This window comes from Cynocephalus volans, chromosome 1 (assembly GCF_027409185.1).
Source record: "Cynocephalus volans isolate mCynVol1 chromosome 1, mCynVol1.pri, whole genome shotgun sequence".
In the NCBI taxonomy this organism is placed as follows: Eukaryota; Metazoa; Chordata; class Mammalia; order Dermoptera; family Cynocephalidae; genus Cynocephalus; species Cynocephalus volans.
The window spans coordinates 244798575-244822029 of NC_084460.1; the positions used below are offsets into that span (position 1 = coordinate 244798575).

A 23455-nucleotide genomic window follows, 5' to 3' on the forward strand; every position below is an offset into this window, starting at 1 on the left:
AAGTATAAAATTTCCAGCAGATCTTTGCTTAAAACCATTGATATTTGAAATAGTTGAACACTTGATAAGGAAATTGCCTCTAGAATTATAAAAATCTCAGCTTTATAAAATGCATCTATTCATGAAGGTAATTTCTCTAACTGGTGATCAAAATATAGAATTTAATAAGGTATTAATATTTCACTGGAAGTGTATACATGTTTCTGAGTTTTGGGTTTTATTTTTTTGTTTTTTGTTTTAAAATAAAACATTCATAAGCAGATCCATTCCTTTGCATGTTATTGTTAATAACATTCTTCTCCAGGGAGTTCAGATTTCAGCAGCCTTAGAAATCTGTATTTGATATTAGGAAACTATAAATGTAACATTCAATTGTTGTGTTCACTATTCTACAAGAATCTTATGAAAATTAGTGATTTATGTCTTTGTTTTTCTTTTTCCATGTATGCAGGACTCCCCACCCTTGATCTTATAATGGTGACTACATTTTATAGTTAGAATCATTTCTACAAGGGTCATTTTGAAACAAAAGAACATTCATCAGTACTGTTTCACTCTGATTTAGTGAATAAGAAAGCCTTCCTCCCACTTTCACACACCCCGTTTCACACACCCACTTACAGGAGGTGCTCAGTATAGTTTAGTGTCTGTGAAAGACTGAGCTCATGAATATACATAGAAACCCTTAAGCCATGCCTCTTATTTCTGAAGTATCTGAAAATGGCTTCATAAAAATTAAGGCCAGAACATTGTTTGTTTATGTGAGGCTTCTTAACTCATTCTGAGTAAGTTTATTTTAAATATTAAAAGCCCGTAGCCTGTTTGGTTTCCAGTACTGTGTAACACTGATTTCTTTCTTAAATTAGTCATATTTGTAGTATTTTAGTTAAATTTGATGATGTCATATTTAAGTTGGTTTCAATGGGAATGGGAACTCGCTGCTAGTGAGAAATGGCATTGAATACTAAGACTCAGTATGAACAGGCTTTATTGACACTTAAACCTGCCTTAATATTTGGTGCAATTTATGGTAGTGCATAAGTGAATTTAGTCTTATGCGAAGTAGCTTGAGCTTTTTTAGTTTAGTAAGAATTGTGGAAGCCACATGTTTATTGAGCCCAGCATTTTACCACAAAGAAAGAGGACTACATCTTTCCTCTTCTGAGGAATTGGGAGTTTTCTTCCTAAAAGTGCTTACGATTATAGTACTTTTACTTAAAAGTTATTTGTGAAGCTGTAACCCTTCTAGTGTGCATGGCTGTGTTGATGTATTTTGGAAAACAAAAGCACATTAAAGGGTAAGCTTTCATCAGTATCTATATTATACCAGATACAGATGGTTGCAAGGAAAACTTTTCTTCAGAATATTCTATTAGTAATTGCTAAGTCTTAGCTTGTATTTTTGAAAATGCCTTTCTGCAAGTTCGCCCCAGAAATTTTGCTTGTTATATTCATTAATAGCTACAACTTCTTAACTGTAGTTGATCAGAGAAGCTCTGTAGTCCCAAGCTGAAGTGTGTTCCCTCGGCTGTTCAAATGGGGGCTGGGATTGGTTGAGCTTCTATTCCGTATAAATGTTAGAACACAATTAGTTACTACAGATTGATTCACAGACTGCATGTGCCGGGGCTTGAGGCAGCCAAAATGAATGCTGTGGACAGCCTATCTACATTTTAAGAAACACTGAGATGGGAGTTAAGGGCAGCTTTAATACCTTTTTGTTTACCACTTAATCTTTAGCAACTTTAATTTTAATTGGGGCTTAACCCATGGTGGGTGAAAAGTGGAAAATAACAAGTGCCAGTTTAGGACTGAAGAATCCAGAATGTTTCACCTTTGGCTTTAGGAGATGTGGAAGCTTGGCCTTGCTCAAGGTGTCATGTTTCCAAATGAGCCATACATCAGTATATTAATTTAGTTCTTACTAATTTCAGTTTCCTCAAAAGGAAATAACTTATACATTGATGTTGAAATCCAGAAAGTGTAAAAGGTTTTCTTAAACTGTCGAAATAGTTTCTGATATGAAGGTTGTAATTTACTCAGCTTTCTGCTTCCTAAGCCAAACCGTGTTTGTCTTCAGTGTGAAATTTAACTGTAAAAACTACTTGTAATGTCAAGAGATTATAGGAACATGTTATTAATAAAATAGAGCTTGGTCTAAGATTTTTTTTCTTCAAAGGGAGTGTGAAGCTGTTTAATCTTCCGTTTGCATATGGGTTTTTCTTTCAACTTTAGCTTTTTGTCATACTTCCACTGATTTGAAGACAAAATTCTTATAATTGTACTGGTGTAGCATAATCAAGTGCAACCTAACTAGGATGAAATCCCTTTGGATTTGTAGCTAAGTATATGTTAGCTAGGTTTTATTAATTTCTCTTTTTAAAATCAGTGATATATTCCTAGGATAGTCTCCTGTGAGCCTGAAGCATTCCCTTTGAACCTTGGAAGATCCTCAAAGAATGAGCATCTTGTGCTCTTCTAACCACGGTAGTTAATTCCGTAACAAATAAGAGTAAGGACCACAGACATGTAGAACACTCAACCAAAGAACCATCTTAGAATCAGTAACTTCAGTTCTGTGAACATGAAAAGATTTTTTTTTTTTTTTTGGTTCCCAAATGAGATTTTTTTTCCCCCACAATATTCTTTTTCCAGAAAGAAAAACAATGCATTAAGTATCATTAAGAACATTTTTTAGAGATACCAAATTACAAATTAGAGAAGGAAAAAAATCTGTTTCAGTATGGGTTTCTAAGCAACATATATACATGTTTTTAAGGCATCTTACTGTTGGCAGTGCTTTTAATGGACACCAAGAGCACCCTATGAAACATGTTTTTAACCCTTAAAGAAACCTTGTTTGCATATCCAAAAAGGACATGAAATGCTTGTACTGGTATACAGTTTCTATAAATAGTTATTTTTTGAGCTACTAAAACAATATCCCCAAAAGCTCACAGTGCCTTGCTGGGATTTTTTTTCCGTGAAATAGCCATTATTTAAAATGAGTGTGAGAGGATAAGTCTTTAAAGACAGATGTTGTTTATTGGTTCAAGGCTATTCCTTTTCAAGAACATGTCAGGAATTTAGTTGTATGTAGAAACACTGATAATCCTTTCTGCAGTGTCAGTTTGGATCATATATTCTAGCATATTTAACTAATTGTATGGTGGACCTATACTCTTCCCTACATCTAATCAGTCAGTGGGATTTGTATGTACTTTTTATTCCTGCGTTTTCATTCCTACTGTCTCAACCTAGTAGCCCTAAATGTGGCTTGGTGGATGTGGCAAACTCACCAAGCCTTGAGACACTACTACATGCTTTTGGATGTTTGCTCACACAGCTCCCTGAGGAGCAGAGCCTGTGGGGGGTGGGTTTCTATTCCGTATGTCATGTGTCAGTCCTTTTCTGTGTGATGGTGCCTTCAGAATAATGAATATTTCTGTTCCTGGACAATGGTAAATCTTATGAGAAATATGTGTAGATTATATTAATTTTTGTCCCTTTTTGCTATGCTTGTGAATTACTTTGGCTCTGATACAACTTGACTTGAATAATATCTTATCCTGAGTCTTCCTCCAGGGCAGTACATATTCCTGCCAGTACTGTAGTAATCTTTTGGGAACTACATGTGGGTAAGCACTTGTATGTAAGCCATTGTACTGCTATAACTAATGCACACAAACAAGTCTCTTTACGTTTATAGTCTAAAAGTAGATTCGTAGTGGGAAGGAAAATTCCTGAGAGATTCCAGCATAGCTTTGTCAATTCAGACTGAGCCATACTGTTTTCCATAAGGAAAATTCCTGAGAGATTCCAGCATAGCTTTGTCAATTCAGACTGAGCCATACTGTTTTCCATAAGGGCTCAACACATAGTCTGTATACCATGCTTTCAGTGTATGTTTGGATTCTCCTTTTATTGGTCTTCCTAGACTGTACTGTTCTATAAGCAAATGCCCATATGTGATTTTTAAGATGTGCTGAGAAAAAAATAAAACAATACCACAACTGCTCACTGTTACAGAAATTGTTTATTTCGTGTAGATTTCATTTAACCTTTGTTGACAGCATCATACTGTACTCAGAGAAAACAAAGAGGATACACTCTGTACCCGTGAGTAGCCACTTCAGTAGTAAAGGATGTGCACAGATACTGATTTCGTCCCTGGCTGTGGCTCACACATTGGAAGGAAGGTTGTACGTGTCTGGGTTCTGAAATGACTGAAGATCAGACCTGGTGAACTCTTTTTTACTTAATACTTTTCAATTACTAGCCACACTAAGATTTTAGCTCTTCTCATTTAGTTAAAGAAAGCAATTTTCTACCTGGATTATATAAGCTCAGACTGAATGAACCTTAGAAATCATCTCATTTCCACCCCTAACCTTTCTTATCCCCCAGGCCACAAACAAATAATCAGATAACAAATAACTGGATTATCTGTCGTTGTGGTCACAAAAATTTGCTGTGACCAAATAAGAACTTACTTCCTTTCCAGGCTTTTCCAACTTCTGAACTCTTCAGATACTAAGAAGTTTTTTTCTTATTAGACTGAAATCTGTCTTTTTCTTCTACCCATTAATACAACTTCTGCCTTCTGTAGTCATAAAGAATTGTCTAGTTGCTCTGTTGAAGGGCAGCTCTTCGTGTATGTAAAGACATGTCTTGTTTCTCCAGATCTCTAGTCAACCTTTGCTTCTATCATTTCTAGACCCTTCATCATCCTAGTCTTCACCATATGTACATGTTTGATGTTTTTAAAGTGAGGTGTCGAGGACTGAATACAAATCTTCCAGAGTAGTAACAATGCTTCCCCTAGTCTAGTGACTAATAATGCATTTTTGGTGGGCATTGTACCATTAACACACTAAAATTGAATTTAACACAGGTTGTCTATTCTACGTGTGACATTTTGACCACATCTCCCTAGAGGCTGATTTTTTTTTAATTGAAACATAACATTGTACATATCTGTGGGATACAACATTGAATATCAATAACTTTGTGCAATATATGATGCTCAGATCAGGATAATTAGTATATTCATGCAATGTAATCATTTTTGTGGCCCTTTACCAGTTTCTCACTGGTAGCCTTTCCTCCTCTTACCCCTTTCTCACTTCTGGTAACCTCAGTTCTGTTCTTTCCTTTTGAAAGTTCAATGTATTATTGTGATTGTTGTATTTTTTTTTAACTTGTTTATTTTTTTTTAGCTCCCACTTATAATGGAGGACATGCAGTATTCTCTTTCTGTGCCTGGCTTATTTCACTTAACATAATCTTCTCTGAGTTCATCTATGTTGCTGTTAATAGCAGAATTTCATTCCTTTTTATGGTGGAGTAGTATCCTTTTGAGCATATATACACCACATTTTCCTTATCCAGTCATCCATCTATGGACATTTAGGTTGGTTCCAACTGTTGGCTTATAAATAGAGCTGCGATAAATGTGGGAGTGCAGGTATCCCTTTGACGTGATTTCCATTCCTTTGGGTATACACCCAGCAGTGGGATAGCTGGATTGTATAGCAGTTCTATCTGTAGTTGTTTGAGGGACCTCCATGCCATTTTTCCATAATGACTGTACTATTTACAGTCCCACCAATAGTGTAGGAGGTTTCCCCTTTCTCTGCAGCCTCACCTGTATTTCTTATTCTCTGTCTTTTTGATAATAGCGAGTCTAACTGAGGTGAGATGATATCTCAGTGTGGTTTTGATTTGCATTTCCCTGAACCCCATTACTTACTTTTTTCCTTATTAAAATTTGTATGTTACTGGATTTCCAGATTTTCAAAATTTTAGGATTTTGATTCGTAACGAATATTTTCTGTCCCATCCAGCTTTGGGACATCAGTAAAACTGAGACAAATACTGTCTGGATTCTCATTCAAGGAATGACAGATTAGTGTCTAACAAGGACCTGCCTGCAGGATCCTGCTCTTTCATCCATGAAAGAATATTCAGGGTTCAGGCAGCTATACTTCCAGTTGACATATGATTGTCCACCTCATATTTTTTACATTTTGTCTACAAAGAGGCTTTTTATTCAATGAATCCACATTTATGCCAGGTAAATATTAAACAAGCAATTATATTTACTTAATTTGACGTCACTGCTGGACAAATCCTGATAAAGCTTGCTGCTTCAATTTCCTATGCTACCCTATGAGAAAAAGAAATGAGGTCTTGCTGCCATTGTGTTTACTTGGCCTGTGTTTGGCCTCAGGGGCATGTCTGTTTATTTTCAGAAGATAAACTCACTTTCTGCTGCATTTTCTGGTATTGTCTGTTGATTGGGCCTGGTATTGGCTGATGGACAAGCTCTGAAATTTGTGCTTGCATAGCTCTGCCATATCCTTTGTACCTCACTGTGCTAACATTGGATCCAGGAAGCTACTCTTTTTTTAAAAAAAAAACAGAATTTTGTCACTGTGAAGCTGTAAAATAATACAGGAGAAGGTAGGGTTCTAAAGATCACAGTGGAAAGAGTTCTATTCTGGATGCTTCACATGCGCTTCATCTTTCTCTACTAACTGCAAGTCACTTTCCCGATAAGTTATACATCTTCCATAGAGAGACTGGCAATTGAAAGAACTATTTAAGATTAAAGAAACATTTTGTTATAACCTAGAGACAATCTAGGTTCTTTGGAAAGCCACAATTCCTCAAAACTAAGAGTTAGGTTGCTGCTGAAGGATTTGAGCTACATTAGGATAATCAAAATGTTGCATATATCTTATAGCTAGAATGAAAGCGTAAGTTTAGAATCTGGTGGTTACAAATGTGGTAATTATGTAATTGGATGACAAAAGGACCAAGAGGTACTGGCTCATCACAAACTGACTTCATAGAAAGGGAATAGGCCAGTAAGTGAAAACTACAGAAATCCCAAATGTCACTTTAGAATCAGAAGTAGGTCAACAAGGGATAAGAGTTAGTGAATAGTGAGCTGCAAGTCACACTAATACCAGGAGGCCACTCAGTGTGCAGAAAATACCCTCAGAAAGGCAAAAACTCAGATGTTTCCAGATCACCCATAGTCACTGAGAAAAAGATGAAGGAACCCAAAACAAAAATTTATTTGAAAATGCTAATGCTCACTTGATAGGAAAGATTTTCCTTTGGTGATATTGTCCTTTTAAAGTTAGGTTGTTTCAATAGCCATGATCTGCTCACCAAGAGTCAGCCTTCCAGCACTTCTAACCCTCCAGGACACCGGTGTGGAAATGAGCTCAGTCTCTTCAAAGAGAGACTGTTATGAGGAGTAAAAATTTCTTTGGCAGGCATGTCGTATCACTGAACAAAGGAGTCTGTGATAGGTGGTTCTGCACAAAAAGATCGAGTTCTTGTTCATGTCTGAGACAATGGGTATAAATACTTGTGTACAAACATTTATATTACGTATGTGCATCTTTGGAGATCAAGGGGTTGAGTAAGATTATGAAATACTGGATTTAATATTTGATCCCAGGCTGGCCGTTAGGCCAGTTGGTTAGAGTGTGACCTGGTAACACCAAGGTCAATGGTTCAGTTCCTTGCACCTGCCAGCTGCCCCCCATCTCAAAAAAAAAAATTTGATCCCTTTAAAAGACTATGAAAATATTATGAAGAAATTCTTTAAAAAGTAAAAGCTTTAGAAATAGAGGGAATGCTCTCCCATTTTGTCAAGAAAAGTGCTTTTAGTATTTAATACGTATACTCCAGGAGCATAGAACAAAGCTTTTCATCACATCTTTAGGGACAGAAGCTTTCATTTGAATGTCAAAATATGGAGTCATTATAAAGTCATTTGCCTTTTAGAATCAAGGAGCAGAGTAAGGTACTTTGAACATGAATTTAAAAGATGTCTATGCTAAAAATAAAGGAAAATATGTACTTAGGGTGTTGGTGTTAGGAATGCCTTCACTCTCCCCAGGCTCCCCCAGGCCTCAGCACTTAGCTTATTGACTCTGTAAGCATGGTGACTTTGCTGTCACCAGCAGCAATCTGGATCTGGGTGGTATCTCTCGGGAGAGCCAGGGTAAGGAAGGGGACAAATGCCATGACTGACCTTTATTCCTTTACTCAGTGGTCGGAGCAGTCAGGAAATGTATTATTAAGCAGGAAATCCCAACTGCCCAGTGGCAAGGGGTTAAAAGCTCTTCTGAAAAGCTTTTTATGTTCTGAGAAGCTAAATTACACATACATGCAAACCACAAACACACAGCACCTGGGTAAATAAGTTGTCGCTGAATAAAGGCTGGACTATTTGCAAAAGGGAGCCTGGAAAACATTTGCTTTGGGGTAGTTAACATTAGCTAGACTATGCTTTTTTTTGTTGTTGTTGTTGTTAAAGAAAAAAAATAGTTTCATTTAGCAGAAATAGGAAAAAGAATTTTAATGTGGTTGTTGAAAATAATAGTTTATTTGCTTTCCTAATCTTAAGGGGCTACAGAGATTGAGGGGCACAGAGCTACTGCAGCAACACTTTTAGTGCTGAAGTTGTTAAAGAACATTTCCCAGAAAAAGAATGTGCTTAGGGGATGCAGTGAAGAGGTCATTAAACATTGATTGTCCTCCAAAGGTGGGATCAAAGCATTACTGGTAAATAATAGGAGCTCAGATAATTGAGATTAAAACTGCCATAAATTCAAAACCATTGGACTTCACAATAAGCCAAATTTTCTGATCTGTTAGAATTCGAGCATCCAGGAGGAGGTCATGCTACATAGGAATTGTGCCGAGCATACTTCATTTGGGTACCCATATGGCTAAATGGTTCCTTCTCCTTGAAGGGAAAAATCATCATCTCATTATGACAAGGGTTCCCTATCTTTCAGTAGAAAACTATTAGATTGAACCTTAAGAAGTCCCTAGTTTTGTAGGTAAAAACTTTCAAAATCAGCAATTTCATAGGATTCAACTTAATACTTTTGATTTTTTTCTAAGCCAAGTCAAGTTGGGATTGACAGTTACATTTATGGAGAGAAAGGAGTGAGGTGTAGGGAAACAAATAGTGAAGCTCTTGAAGGGTTTAGAAAATAAAATGCCTGATCAGAGGGAATGGGGTTCCCAATGGGAACCCCCCAAAACTATTGGGCATTGTGTATGTGCAACTTGCATTATGAATCTATAAGTTTTCAGAATTGGCCTTTTCAACAGTGATGGGGGTAGGAGAGGAGTTTGGTTGGTTCATGGGAATAGGGTAGAAGATTTTTTCTTACTCAAGAGTCTACAACATGAAAACAACTCCAGCATATACTAACTTACAAACACAAAGGTAGGAATTAAGAATTGAGCTCTCAGGGTACCTCTGCTGTTAGTCACTGATAGAGATAAATGAAAACAAAGTTATCATGAAAAACAGTAACAATATATCTAGTTCATATATTCAAATTAACAAATGGAGCAAAAGAAAACTATGGAAATTTGTTTGGTAATTGTTTATTGTCTCTGCACCATAGCACCATAATTTTGTTAAGGGAACAAGATCTCCCACTGAATCCTGCACATTAAAAAAAAGCATTTATTCTCTAAGGTATTCTGGTTATATAAAGCATTACATCTATATTAGAAAATGTTGCCAAAATATAAACTCTATAAAAAACATACGTATTACAAATGAATTCAATCATGAGGGCAAATTGTGAGACTAGAACACATAATCCCTGAAATGATTATGAAAAGCCTAGAAGTCCTATACATTAACTATTACTGAGTTCAGGACTTATAGTGTCTGGTCCCTAGAAGACGTAATCCCTGTGCAGGGGCCCTTCAAGATATGTCAAAGCAAAAAAGATAACAAAGGAAAGGAAACATAGGCATTACAAGTTCTAATAGACACAATATCCCTCATCGGTTTGGAATTTTCGTAACTCCTTCTGGGGTCAAAGTTCTTATAATATTTCACTTTGTTGGGAGTTTAAAAATGAGAGTTTTATCTATTTTTTGTTACAATGCCAAAGTGTACAAAGTCCAACATGTAACAGATATAAAGATGCCAAAGGCTAAACAGATAAAACTGCAAAATTTACATAACAAATCCATTTTGATAAAAGCCATTATCAGCCATGACTACATATTCCACCCTATAATCTCATAAATCAAAGCTTTCAACTGTCTAGATTCATATGTGACCGTATTCTTTCCAATATGCATTCTTTCTTCTTCCAGGGGTTGTTCAATAACAGCAGGTATGTTTCTGCCATAAAGTTCACAGTGTTCTAAAAACTGGATACATTCTTGAATAACACTGTCACGCAGCATGATTGTGTGTTTTGACATGTTTTCTAATAAGGACAGGAAGCATCTTTTGGCATAATACCAGGTATCAGTTCCCAGTTTTTTATTATAAGGTTCCAGGCTTTTGATAACTCGAGAAATACCAAAGTCATAATTTCCTTTAGCACAATAAAGTGTTCCTATCACCAAATTCACAATGCAGAGGTGATAGATCTTCTTATTTGGGTCATCATAGGAGAGCTGCTCTTCCTCCTTTTCGATCTTCCTCATCAACTCCTCAGCTTCTTCATTCTGACTTGTCATGATATATGAAACACAGAGGTTAGCTAGTACAATAGCACTGACATTCAGGATGTTATCGTAATGCTTCTTGACTATGGGCTCATAAAAACCAATGGCTTCTTTGTATTTGTTTTCCTGCATGAACAGAACATGAGCCACATTCAACTTCCACACATCATGGTCATTACAGAATTCCACAGATTTGCGGAAGATCTTTTCCACCATCGAATAATTTTCCAGGTTCCAGTAGATTTTTGCCTGGGCCATCAACACAGGAATATACTTCTCAAGGGTGTCATCATATTCATTTACTGCCTTTTTGACAGCTTCTTCGTCTCTATTGTGTCTTGCTTCCTGCACTTGTTTGGTCAGTCTCCGGAGCTGCTCAGTCAGCGTCCCTGCTAGCCCATCAAGCTTAATGAAAGCCTCTTCAGGGGCTGTCTGGCAAGTGATCACGGCATCCAAGAAGTCATAGAGATAGGGGGTAAGGAACTTATAAGTCATTTGGGCATTTTCTGCTAGGACATCTGCTGCCAGGTCAAAATACTCATACTTACAGTAGAGCAGCAACAGGTTGCCAAAAGTCTCTGGGGGAAAGGGGTTCTGCTGGAGCAAAAACTGTAGCTTTTCAAAGCCTTCTGTAGGCCTGGCATCCATGTTCATTAGTGCCTGGTTGTGCAGGGTCACAGGGTCCAACTCTTCTTCTGCCCTAGGTGGCATGTCAGTGAGGGCTTCCTGAGCCGCCTCATAGTTTCTCAGCTGGTATTCTATGGCTGCCTTGAGGTTGAAAGCTTCCACCAAAGCAGTCTGGTGGAGGACTAAAGTGTTACCGACACTGCGAACGTCAATGCCCTCAGTGGTCATGCCCACACCTAGCTCTGGGTGCTGGCGGATGCCACGCTCAATAATGTCAGCGATGTGCTTCAGCGCCGGGGCATAGTGCCTGTTGCTATAACAGGCCAAAGCCAGATTGTAGGAAAGGTCAGGCCGGTAGCCCGAGGCCTGCAGGGCAGCAAAGAACTTGGAACACGCAGCTTCGTACTGTCCCTCCTTGTACAGCAAACAACCCAGGTTAACCTGGCCGTCAAGATCGTTCTCGCCCCCACTTTCTTCTCCCCCTTCCCCACTCAGTATCTGCTCCACCAGGCTCCTGGCCCCTGGCAGATCGCCCTCGCTGTACTTGATAGCAGCCTGCAGGCGGAGGACCCGGCTGTGGTAGGCGGGGTTGTCTAGGAGGAGGAAGGCGACCCGGGTCGCCTCTGGATAGAGGCAGGCCTTGTACAGGGCCTGGGCCTGGTACAGGCGGTACTGCTCCAGTTCGGGGTGCAGCTGGCCCAGCTGCTCATAGCACTCGGCCGCCAGCGCGAACTCCTGCAGGCGGTAGTAGCAGTAGCCCAGCAGCGACAGGCCGGCGCGGCTCCTGGGGCTGCGCTGCAGCTCCCCGCCCAGCAGCTGCACCGCCTCGGCGTAGCGGGAATCCCGGATGAGCCGGTACACCACCGCGGTGAACTCCCCATCGGGGATCTGCGCGCCGCCCAGCCCCGCCATAACCGCCAGGACGGTGCGTGCTCGTTACCACGGCAACAAGACACCCGGAAACGGAAGAGTGTCTTGAGGTTACTTTGCAGCGCAAGGAACCCGTCAGAAATAAAAAGGAATCCGTGGAGTGAGTCTGTCCGTTTCCGGCTTGGTCTTCTGTGTCTCCGGACTGCGGAGTGGCGGGAGTCAGGGAGGAGGGGCGACTCCTCCGGGCCGATCGCGGACAGAAACTCCACGTCCCTGCATGCCCCGCTCCAGCCTCGCCGCCACTCGGGACGTGCCGCGCTGCATGCTGGGATTTGTAGTCTCTGCTGCACCGGCCCGCGTCGTCGGGGCTGCGGTGTCGCCTGCCTGCCTGCTTTTGAAAGACCGGGTTTCTGGCTGTTTCTGTTGTTTCACGTCGGTCTGTGGCGGGGCCGAGGAAGGTTTAGGCCCGATGCCGTTTGTGATTTTGAGCTTGTACACCGCGTGGTCCATACGAATGCTGTCGTTTCGCGTTGTTTTAGTGAAGGGAAATGGATGGAAAGGCGGGTTATCTCCCTGGCATTGACCTGGAATTAGCGTAGGTGCTTTTTTATGCTGCCCTGAGAGTGCACGTTCTAAGAGCAGAATAGCACTGACGCCAGGAGTCCTTGTTTTGGTCGTTTCCAGAGGTCGAGGAGAGGAAAAAGTGCTGTGAATCTTAAGTGGTGCTGGGAGAGGATCAGTTTTAGATCCAATTATCAATCCCCTTTTTTATAGCAGTAAATATTACCGAGCATCTGTTGGTGTTTAAGCTTGGCCCTGCCCTCTGCCCTGGTGTTCAAACATTCACTGCTGGGTATAAACGTTGGAAAAATGCATGACCTTGTCTTTTTCAGGGAGAAAAAAACACAAGACTAAAACGTGCCCCTTTCCTTATGTATTGTTACTTTTCTAAATCTCTTAGCCTGTGATGTGTGGTGTGTGTGAGACAGATGCGCAGCCTCTACTTGTCAGGCTTATAATGATGTTTCTCGATATTGTTGAGCTAAGTCGATTTATTTTCAGCTAAAATAAAACAAACTGCCTATACTTTAATATTTTTTTCGTTCAGATTTTTAGTATGAAGATCTCTACGCATATCTGCTAGACTATACACGAACTCATTCTGGGTTTTCTTTTTTTCCTTTGTCATATATTTGTATAGATACTCTAGATTCCATGTTACTAACTGGGGCTACTTCTGTATAATTCTTTTGTATTCAGTAGTGCCCATGGTGGGGCAGGGAAAAACTAGGGACTAATTCTCTTATTAAATTATATTAGATGGCTGTATTAGTCCATTTCTGTTGCTTATAATAGAAATACCTGAAACTAGGTAATCTGTAAAGAAACAATGTTTATTCCTTACAGTTTTGTGGGCTGGGAAGTCCAAAGTCCATGGAACACATCTAGTGAGGGCCTTGGTGGTGGTGATGCTATTCAACGAAGCAGTGTGTCACATAGCAGATAGCATGAGCAGAGAGAGAGGGAGAGCTTCTCACATGCTCTCCTTTTAAAGCCATCAGAACCATGCCCATGACCACCATTAAACCATCAATGGATTAATCCATTCACTAGGGCATGTTCCCCACAATTTAATCACCTCTTCAAGGCCCTACCTTTCAATTACAATAATAGGATTTCCCACCCTCTTAACAGTGTCATAGTGGGAATCAAGCTTCAGTGAGTTTGTGGGGACATCCAATCCACAGCAATCTCTAAGTAAAAACATACCCTGATTAGACTGACCTGGAGACTGTAGAATTTGTGGGAGAATAAATACGATTTTTCAGTCAAGAATTAGGGAAGTAGACAAGATAGCAAAATACAAAACTGGCTTATCCCAGCAAGGTGGTGGTAAACTGTGTGGTTTTCAAGATAATAATAGCTATAGTTTATGATCATCTATCATTTGCAGCCCCTCTGCTTGTGGCCTGGGGCAGGGCGTTGTCTTTCAGTCTTCATGATCTCCATTGATCTCACTACTACCCAACCATATTGCATGGCACTATATTAAACTACTTACATATATATTATCTCTAATCTTAATAACCACCCTGTATTCTGCATATTACTGATGGAGAAACTGTGGCTCAGAAAGGCTAAATGATTTGCCCAGGATCACACATCTAGATAGGAAGTGGCTGAACCATGATATCCAAAAGCTAAGTTCAGTAGAAAATAGTGACTAATGAATTAACTCGTCTAAGTATTAAGTATGGGTCCAGTTTTGAGTGAATATTAGTGTCTTGCTTTTTTTTGGTTGTTGTTATCTTCCCATTAAAATAAACAACCAACTTGGTTTGGGCAGTAAGAATTTAAACTTCTTGGCTTGAATTGTAGCTGTGTGTGGGGTTTTAGGAAGTGAGTAGTAGGAGGTAGTGTAGGCCTTGGTCACCTGTTATAGCTAGAAAGAGACATCAATAGTCATCTAAATGCTGTACTATCAAGTTGACTGACTTCATGTACTCATATGTTCTTTTCTCTTGCTGAAATGTCTGCCACAGCTGTGTTCTAGACGGGACCAAAGAAGGAATTGCCTATTGCATTAATACCAAGGAAGGGACTGTAAGGTAAATGCTAGACATAGACTTCTCCCCCATACCCCGTGGGAAACTACCCCTGGCCAAGGTAGTTTACTCAAGGAAAGTCACATCTCCTTTAAGACAAATGGGAGACAGTAGGAAGCAGGAGCCCTGAGTAAATGAATTAGCATGTAAATGTAGTTAGAACACTAGTGTTAACTACTCTGTCGCCAGGAGACTAGCAGGTAAGTTAACCTACTTACTCAGCCAGATCTCCCAGGCTCTGAGTTAGGTGAGCTGGGTGAGGGTCTACGTGTAAACATGCAAATTATTTACACCTCTATTTTGATCTATTCACTATATAACTGTTGTATGTACCCCATGCAGTGCGGATTTCCAGCTGGCCAGCCACCACCAGCACCTCCCATAAGTCTAACAAACCAGTGTCTCTACCTATTGTTACAGCGGGTGAGTTCTTTGGAATAGGCAAACACTACCTGAGTGCCCTTTCAAATTTGGGGCTCCTGCGATACAGGGACAAACTGCACCCATTTCAGAGGGGTTGAATGTTGTTCTGGACATGCAAGATCACCAGAGAAAGCAGCTGAGGAATACCCTATAACCCTACTCCAAGGCTTCTTCTAAAACCCAATCTCTAGCTACATAGCCCTTTCTGGTCTTTAAACCCACAGATGTACATGTGTTGAGGGATGCTGGTTAGTGCTACTCAATAATCAGGGAGGAGGGGGTCTTCTTTATGCCCGCCTGAGTGATGCTTGTCCAAAAGGCTCAATATTTAAAAATTCTTTGTATTGAGCTGTTACTTAGGGTAAGTTGTTATTAAATCAAGGTAAGATGACAGAACGTGTAAATGGGAAATTGCCTTTCATATCTTTAGCCTGATCCTCTGTTTTGCAGAATCATATTTGCATCATGAAAGCATTTACCTTTAAATGGCTCCTTGAAAATATATGAAAAAATAAAAGGACTGTCTGCTCTCCCCCAAATTTCTCTGATCGCTACAGGCATCAGCTGGGGCTCTCCTTTTGTGTTAGTACCTATCTGTGAGCGTGGCAGCTGAAGTGGGCAGGAGGGAGGCCCGTCTGTGTCTTCCTCCTTGTTTCATGTGATGCTGCTCCAGAGGTCTGGCTTGAAAAAGCAGGACATTCGGCTTAGACAGATGGAGGGCAGGGTCATATTCAAAATGAAATGAGTGCATGAATCACGCTGTGAACTTGGCATGGCCATCACTGCTGCTGTGATGGGCTGACTTTTATTTAGGCAGTTGGGGAATACAATAGTTTTTGGTGGGGAGGTAAAGATGAAAGGAGGCCCTTTAATTAATGATAGAAATTCTGGAAGGCAAACAAGGTGGAATATTATAAAATATCGTAAAGGATCATTTTGTTTACAATAAAATCTTGAAAACCTGGAGCATATATCAAAAAGTAAGTCTATAATTCCATTCCCAGCCATAAGAATGTATTTGGTGTTTGCGATAAAATAATTAGTACCCTATTGAAAGGAATTAGGCTTTCAGGAAATGGTGTTAGATTCAGGGTGGATTTTGCTGAATAAGAGGAGGCATGTTTACCATGTAGAATTCCATTTAGGCAAAATATATAGGAGCGAAAACCATGATGTTTGTTTCTTAACCTATTTATTTTTCTACGTGCCAAAATTTGAGATGATCAAATTCCGTGTATGTTCTGTTTAGCCATCTCTTTTAAAACTAATTGGAAGTGATTGTTTCTTATTTGTTTTATAAAAATAATCACTTCTTGTTGGTTAACACTATTTATTTATGAGTATTTCAACCACAGCTGTGGTCAAACATCTTCCTTGATGAAAGAAAACCTTCTGCAAAACCATTTTCTAGTTGTTATTTCTGTCTCGCATTTACTCCAGGCCATTTTCTTCAGGATGTCCAGTTTGGGAGGCTTGGTTTTCTTGCTTTCTCTGGAGACCAGATTGATTTTTGCCCCTGTGCATCCATAAATGATGATAGGACTGACCCTCCTGCTACCCTTCCTCATCTCACCTCCCCACCACGCTATTTATTTACAGGGAAGAAAAGAACAAATTAGTGCCAAATTTGTAATGTAGTTGACTGACCTTTAGGAGCATCTGTTCAATCTTTTAAGACTTTTTGAAAAGACTGTACACCAAATCAACGCTTGGGAATATTTATTCTCGGAGGGTGAGAACTTTGACCTCATTGTGAGATTATTTGTTCCTCAGGTAGTTCCAGCTCTATTAATGTTTTAAATTAATAATATATTTTCTTCTTGAATATACATTGCTTTTGATCAGTTTCTATTTCTGGGTTTATGGTGTTATTATCCAAATTAATTTATTACACAGAACACAATGACATGGTTTATAAAAAGAAATTAGCAGAGAAGACACAGTTGTGGATACTACCATTGAAAAATTCATTCCCCAAAGTTGGAGTGTGCTGTGGGAAGCACTGATGGGGCTGTTACCCAAATTACTTCACTCGAGTGTCTTTCACAGCTCTCATTTCTAAGAGGCAAGAAATATTGAAGTATCACTTCTTTCCTCCCAAACTGGAACCTTTCATAGTCAGATATCTCCTGTCTATGCCTGTTTTCATTCCTGCAATACAGCCATGAAAATGATAAATTGGATGGGAAAGGTCTTTGAAGTCCCATGGTCAAAAGATGAGATTCCTGAAAGAAAAATGTCATCAGCCTCTGAACACATTTTCTGGCTTGCAGAGCCTCCATACTGTTTTCCATGGTGTCAGAGGGCCATCCACAATGCCTCTGATGGCCCATCCTCCAGGTTTCTGAAATGACACAAGTTTTCATTTGGCTATTGCCTAGAATGTTAGAGACCAGGTCTGATTTCCCTTTAAGCCCTAAGTAGTGACAATATGCACAAGTGTCCTATTGGGTTATGCTTTAAAATTGTCTTGCTGTGATTAGTGCAATGTATACAGCTAGCTCTCCTCAGACCACATCAGCCTTGAGAACAATTAAGAAATAGATGAAAACTGCCACAGTGTCTGAGCAGCAGCCTATGTACTACACTAGTTTTTGAGGCTTTCTTTGTGGTGAGTTATGAACATATTCCCAGGGAAATGTGTGAATTACAAACATCAGCTTCTACTTTGTAACTGTTCACTTTCTTTAAGGTAAAGACTTTATTTTAATGTAGTTAAATCTATTAATCTTTTCTTTTATAGCCAATGTGTTTTATGTCTGTTTAAAAAACCTTTCCTTACTCCATGTCTAAATTATATTTATGTATTTTTTAGTTTTGTTTCTGCAAATCCATTGGGAGTTAATTTTTGTATGTGATATGAGGTAGAGATTTATTTTATTTTGTTTTTTCAAATTGATAACCACTTTTTTCTCAGCTCCATTTATTGGGTAGTCTCTTAGTCTCTCTTGATTTGACATGCCGCCTCTGCCATATACAAAGTTCCATATATGCACAGGCATGTTTCTGGGCTCTCTATTCTATTCCATTGTTCAGTTTTGTTAAGTTCTGGACCAACACCATATTGTCTTAGTTTTCATAGCTCCATTATAAATACTAATACCTGGCTGAGTAAATACCCCACCTGCACTTTTATTTTTCAGAAGTAAAGCATCATGGCTATTCTTGGTTCTTTCTTTTTCCTTACATACCTACTCTTTAAAACTCAACATAATGGCCCTACTGTAATATAAAGAAAAAACAGAAGGAAAGTGATTTTTAGTACAATAGTATGTAGTTTAATATAGAGAGAGCTAGGTCATGACAACACCAGAAAAACGTCTCCGCAAATATTCAAAATGCCCCCTAAGAGGAGTGCGGCCCGCATCAAGAACTGACAGAGTAGAGAACGGGGGAGGTGCTGTAAAGAAGGAAGCATATTAGTTGAGCCTTAAAAGATGGGTAGGATTTAAGCTGGCAGTTCTGAGAGAAAGATAATTTCATGAAGGTGAAAAAGCACAAGTTATGTTTGTAGAAACTTCATCCTGATGAAGTCGGAGTAAGTTGGAATGACTTTTTCTTTTTGTATTTTTGGTTTGTTTGGGGGGTGCTGGCACAGGCCAAGGTTAATTAATACCTATATCACAGCCTCTTAGACTGATGTAGCCCAACACACAGCTGACCCACCTGCTTTTCTTTGGGCAAATCATCTAGGGCCTAAATTAAGTTCTGAGAACATAAACCAATAAACCAAAGCAATAAATCCAGCTTTAATAAAAATGAAACAGGTTCCCCACATTTCACTATAAGCTGTAACTTTATTAAGTACATTTACATTGTGTTTTATTAAGCACATTGGTAATAACATTTTTTTTCAATTGACACATATTTCCTGTTGTTTCACTTTGTCTCTGTGGATGGCTTAGATCTTTTTTTAAAACAAAATTTGGACATTTTAAAAGCATGGTTGTGGCTGCCTGATAAAGCCAGGATGTAGGAAAGTGGGGAAAGAGCCCCGACTTGATTGTATGATGACTAGGCTATCCTCGTTGAAAACTGCCATCTTTCTTAGGTAGGGTTCCAAGCTGCATTTTACTCTGTTGACTCTACAGGTAGGGAGTGGGGGGAGGGAAGCTAGTCATCTGTCCATCAAATAGTTAGTTTCTCTATAAGTTTAAGGGTCTAATTAGCAATTCCCTTTAAAGATGGAATAGCTAGTTTTTTAGACAATCAGTAAGACAATGGTGTTAGACTCTCCTTGAAGGTCTCATAGCTAGCTTTGATGTTGGAGGAGGATGTATAGATTATGTGTTTCATAGTGTAAAAAGCTATGTCACTGATATAAGTTTGTAAAGAGCTGTGAGCCTAATTTTAAATACAGTACCTCTGAAAATTTACAATCTTATTTAATCCAGACGTTTACTGTACCCACGTTATACTTTCCTGTGATATTTAAATTAAAATGTTTCTTACTGCTAACTTATTCCAGCATTCCTTCACCCTAGGGTTGCCAGATTTTGCAAATAAAACTACAGGATGTCCAGTATAAATAAAATAAGTATATTTGGGGCATACTTTTAAAAAGTTATGCATTGCTTATCTGAAATGCAAATTTAGCTACACGTCTTGTATTTTATCTGGCAACCCTACCCCACCCCAATATTTCATACTCAGATTTTTCACTTCCCCTGAATTCTTGATTTCTTTCACATCTCACTTCTCATGTCACATCCCCTCTTTAGGCCTTGTAACTATACAAACACGGAAGCCACTTCTGTTCTTTACTTTCTCCCAAACACCGTTACCTCCAGGCACTGAGTAGGAATAACATTGAGGAAGGTGTTACGTAGAATAGTTGTGTTAAAGAAAAGCTGTAAAATGCCACATCTCTTATCCCAAATAGAACGTATAGCTGCATGTAAAAAAGATCTTCAGTTCATTTGGGTGCTTATATATGTAACGTGTTTTGATATATTAAGCTAACTAATAATGATATTCATTAATTAATAATGATATTTATTTTTTAAACATATACCTTGGGGATTTCTATAAATGGATTTGGTTTTTTCATCAAATGAATTTAATTCAGCTTTTTTAAAATATAAGACTGGTATCCATGGCAGAGCAGACGACTTTATACTGAAAAAGATTAGGTATTTCTATTCTAAAAGTCCATCTGTCATATCCCGCAATGGGAATTTTTCACTCACTTTCTCTTCTCCTTGGGCCACAGATTCCCCACTCTCTTGCTTGTCCATCTTCTCTCATCACCTCTTCTCATCTCTCCTAATTTATCTGCACTCCCATGACCCCTTTTCTGCCAGCTCTCCTCCTGGAAACTCAAAAATTCTTCTCCTTTATAAACCTTCTTATCTCATCTGGTCCCCACACCCTAAGGACCATATGCGATAGCCAAAGTGGCTTATCAAAATATTTTGGTGAATAAAAAACAAGTCTCCACCAGATAATTCTGCTACCAGCTCTGAGAACAATGTTTCCCTCCCACCTACTGTTACTAAAAGGGAGAGAGATACAGGGGTCAAAAATGCCAGTTTAACCAGGAGGATAAAGGATGGAGGGCCCTTCGATGGTCCTTTGGATTAATTTTGAGCCACTGTGGAAAGAGGGGTGAAGATCAGAAGCTGATGGAGCTGCTCAAGAGAAACTTCACTAGGCCTAGCTGGAGATGCCTGAGCCAGGTGACCAGCAAGGCTCTGTGGGGCAGGGGGAGGCCTTCCTCCACCTTTCCTGGCTTTCTTCTGGGACCTAGAATATGGGAAACCTTGTTGGCATCCAGGGACAGATATTGGCATTCTCCTATCCAGCAGTGTCCTCTTCAGGATGAGTTATAAGAAAGTGAAGGGAGAACCACTACAGAAGAAGGATGGGGACTGCTGTTCACAGACTGGTTCATAGACCTGTATGAGGCTGCCTTTTGAGTCCCCCAGGAATAGCTAGGGGACTCTCTAATAAGTGACAAAAGAGAGGTGAAGAGAGAGATCACACCTGGTTATTTTATCTATAGAGGAGGCATTAATGAGCTGAACCTTGAAGAATTATTCAATAGGCAGCATTGTTTTAAGAATTAGTATCTGTTATGTTAAGAGAAGTGCATCCATGTATGATTTTTTAGTGTAACTAGCTAATGTAATATAAGGACAATGACTTCTTGCCAAGGAAACGGTTGTGTTGCTTTCCATAGCTTATGATAGATTTCTCTTTCTATTTTTAAAGCTAGGTTGGTAATGTCAGTTGCAATATTACTTACTAATGAGAGCACTTAGGAGAGTACAAGGATCAGACCAGCCCATTGAAACAGTGACTATGAGCTGTGTTAGTTCATTCCACCTTCATGGAATCTAGGACTACGGTCTTTTTATTGTGCACACAGGTATGTCTTTCAAAACATACCTTCTAAGGAAGAAAAACAAGCCAACAAATCATCACCAGTACAGAAAAACAAAAATGGCAACCAAGACCTGTCTCTGAGGGTCATAGAAGGAGAGAGTCTGTCCCTCTCTCCTGGGAGCTTCATTCATCACAGCTCATCAGGGAGATGCCAAACCTGTTGCTTAGAACCTTAGCCAAGTGTGTGGTGGTAAAAGCTGCCAGCTCTGGGTGGCCACACGAGAAGCAAATCCATTTGGTGGATGGACATTTTTAAAACCTGCCACATATGTTAGCTATTTTTATGGCAATTAAATTGTTGGGGGATCTGGGAGGTGAATGCGCAATAAAACCTTTCACAATAAACCATGTGGAAAATCATCTAATCCAACCCCTGGAGGTCAAAAGCCACAGTAACATGTTGCTTTATACCATGAAGAGGAATTAAGACTCTTTAGAAAGCTTGCTTTTTTTCCTTTTTTCTTTATAGACTGGTGCTCCAGATATGGGGTGGAAGGTAAATTGTTTGAAATGGCAGCAGCAGGCTGGGGGAGGCTGGGGAGACCTCTCTTGCCAAATTGACCTGCAGAGTGCTTTGTGACTTCCAAAGCAGTGTCACTTCTATGCCACCCTTTTGCCACTCTCAGGAAGTAGATATTCTTTCAAAGGGATATTGGGTGGGGGGAGGGGGAAATAGTTATTGATGCTTTTCTCCAGGACAAGAAAGTAAGGCATGTAAGTCAGAACAGGAATTCTCAGTGAAAGGGCTTGGGTTTGGAAGGCATAAAAGAGATATTATGATCATGTTTACTGAGTCATATGCATGGAACACACAGCTTTCAGAACACTGGGAAACGTTTTCATTCTCTCCTGAGAAGATGCAATCGTCTAATTAAAAATAAATGCTTGTAAGAGTTTCATGACACATTCTTACTAATTTGCATTTTGAGAATTTAAGCATGAGTTTTTTCAACTATATGAGAGTCTAGAAAGTCATTGTAGTTAAAAGAACGTCTCTGGGCAAAAAAACATTTTAAGTTTCTTAGTAACTTGTGAAAAAATGTATTTCTTTATTTTTTGGCGGCTACCAGTACAGGGATCTGAACCTTTGGCCTTGGTGTTGTCAGCATCACGCTCTATCAACTGAGCTAACTGGCCAGCCCAGTAGTTACTTGTGAAAAATGACTAGTGAAGTTTGTTTATCTCCATTTGAAGTTCAATTGGGGAAATTGAAAGCTTCTATTATTCAAATTTATTTATTTTCTAAAATAGACTTCTAATTAAGTCAGCATGCTATTTAATTCTCTTTTATCTTTTCTACCCAGTTGTTTTAAAATTTGGGATCTAGAGCACATCTGAATAGCATGAAATGCATGGTTAGAACTGCTTAAGAAGAAAGAATAGGGTTGATGTCCTGTATTACCAATCAGAATGCCCTCACATCTCCAATAACTGAGAAACAGCACCGAGCTCATTCTCACTGTGCGATAGTCTGAGTTCTGCCTGAGGAACGACACAGGCGTTCAGGCTGTGCTCAGTGACCTCTGGTGCGGACTCAAGCTAATTCTGGATGGATGAAGGTATGTGGACAGTGTTTCTATCTGCCTGATTCTAAAACAACTTCACAATGTGATTCATTTTCTTGAAGGATGGTTTCTGATCAACAGAGGATGTGTAGATAGAACAGCTGATCATGGATCAAAATCTCACTTCTCAGTTGGTTATTGAGTGTGATCCCAGGGGTCTGAACTGAACCATTCTGAACAAACCTCCAATATCTTGTTTGTGGCACCTTCAGCCCATCCCTGCTGGGACGGATCTTAGGGAGCATCTGGTACAAACCTCTCATTTTACAGATGACAAAACTGAAGTTCAGAAAGGTGGGGGTGACTTTCACATCCCACAAACTAGGGCAAAAACCAAACTCACCTGAATTCAAACCCCAGGTCTTCCACTTAGTAGTTGTGTGATTTGGGGCCAGTCATTTACCTACTCTGGACTTGGCCTCTACAAAATAAGGGTAACGGGCGATTTGATATGGTTTC

At 39.5% G+C, this 23455-nt stretch overlaps 1 protein-coding gene across 1 annotated transcript; it reads right to left on the reverse strand.

Annotated features, from left to right (window-relative positions):
- Window positions 1-10059: 10059 nt before the first annotated feature.
- LOC134361610 (intraflagellar transport protein 70B-like) lies at window positions 10060-12057 on the reverse strand. The gene has a single exon (XM_063076634.1). The coding sequence runs from the start codon at window positions 12055-12057 to the stop codon at window positions 10060-10062; it is 1998 nt and encodes a 665-aa protein (XP_062932704.1).
- Window positions 12058-23455: the final 11398 nt, after the last annotated feature.

What these genes read in the sequence shown, in the direction of transcription:
- LOC134361610 (XM_063076634.1), bottom strand. Translation starts at nt 12,057, where the DNA reads ATGGCGGGGCTGGGCGGCGCGCAGATCCCCGATGGGGAGTTCACCGCG.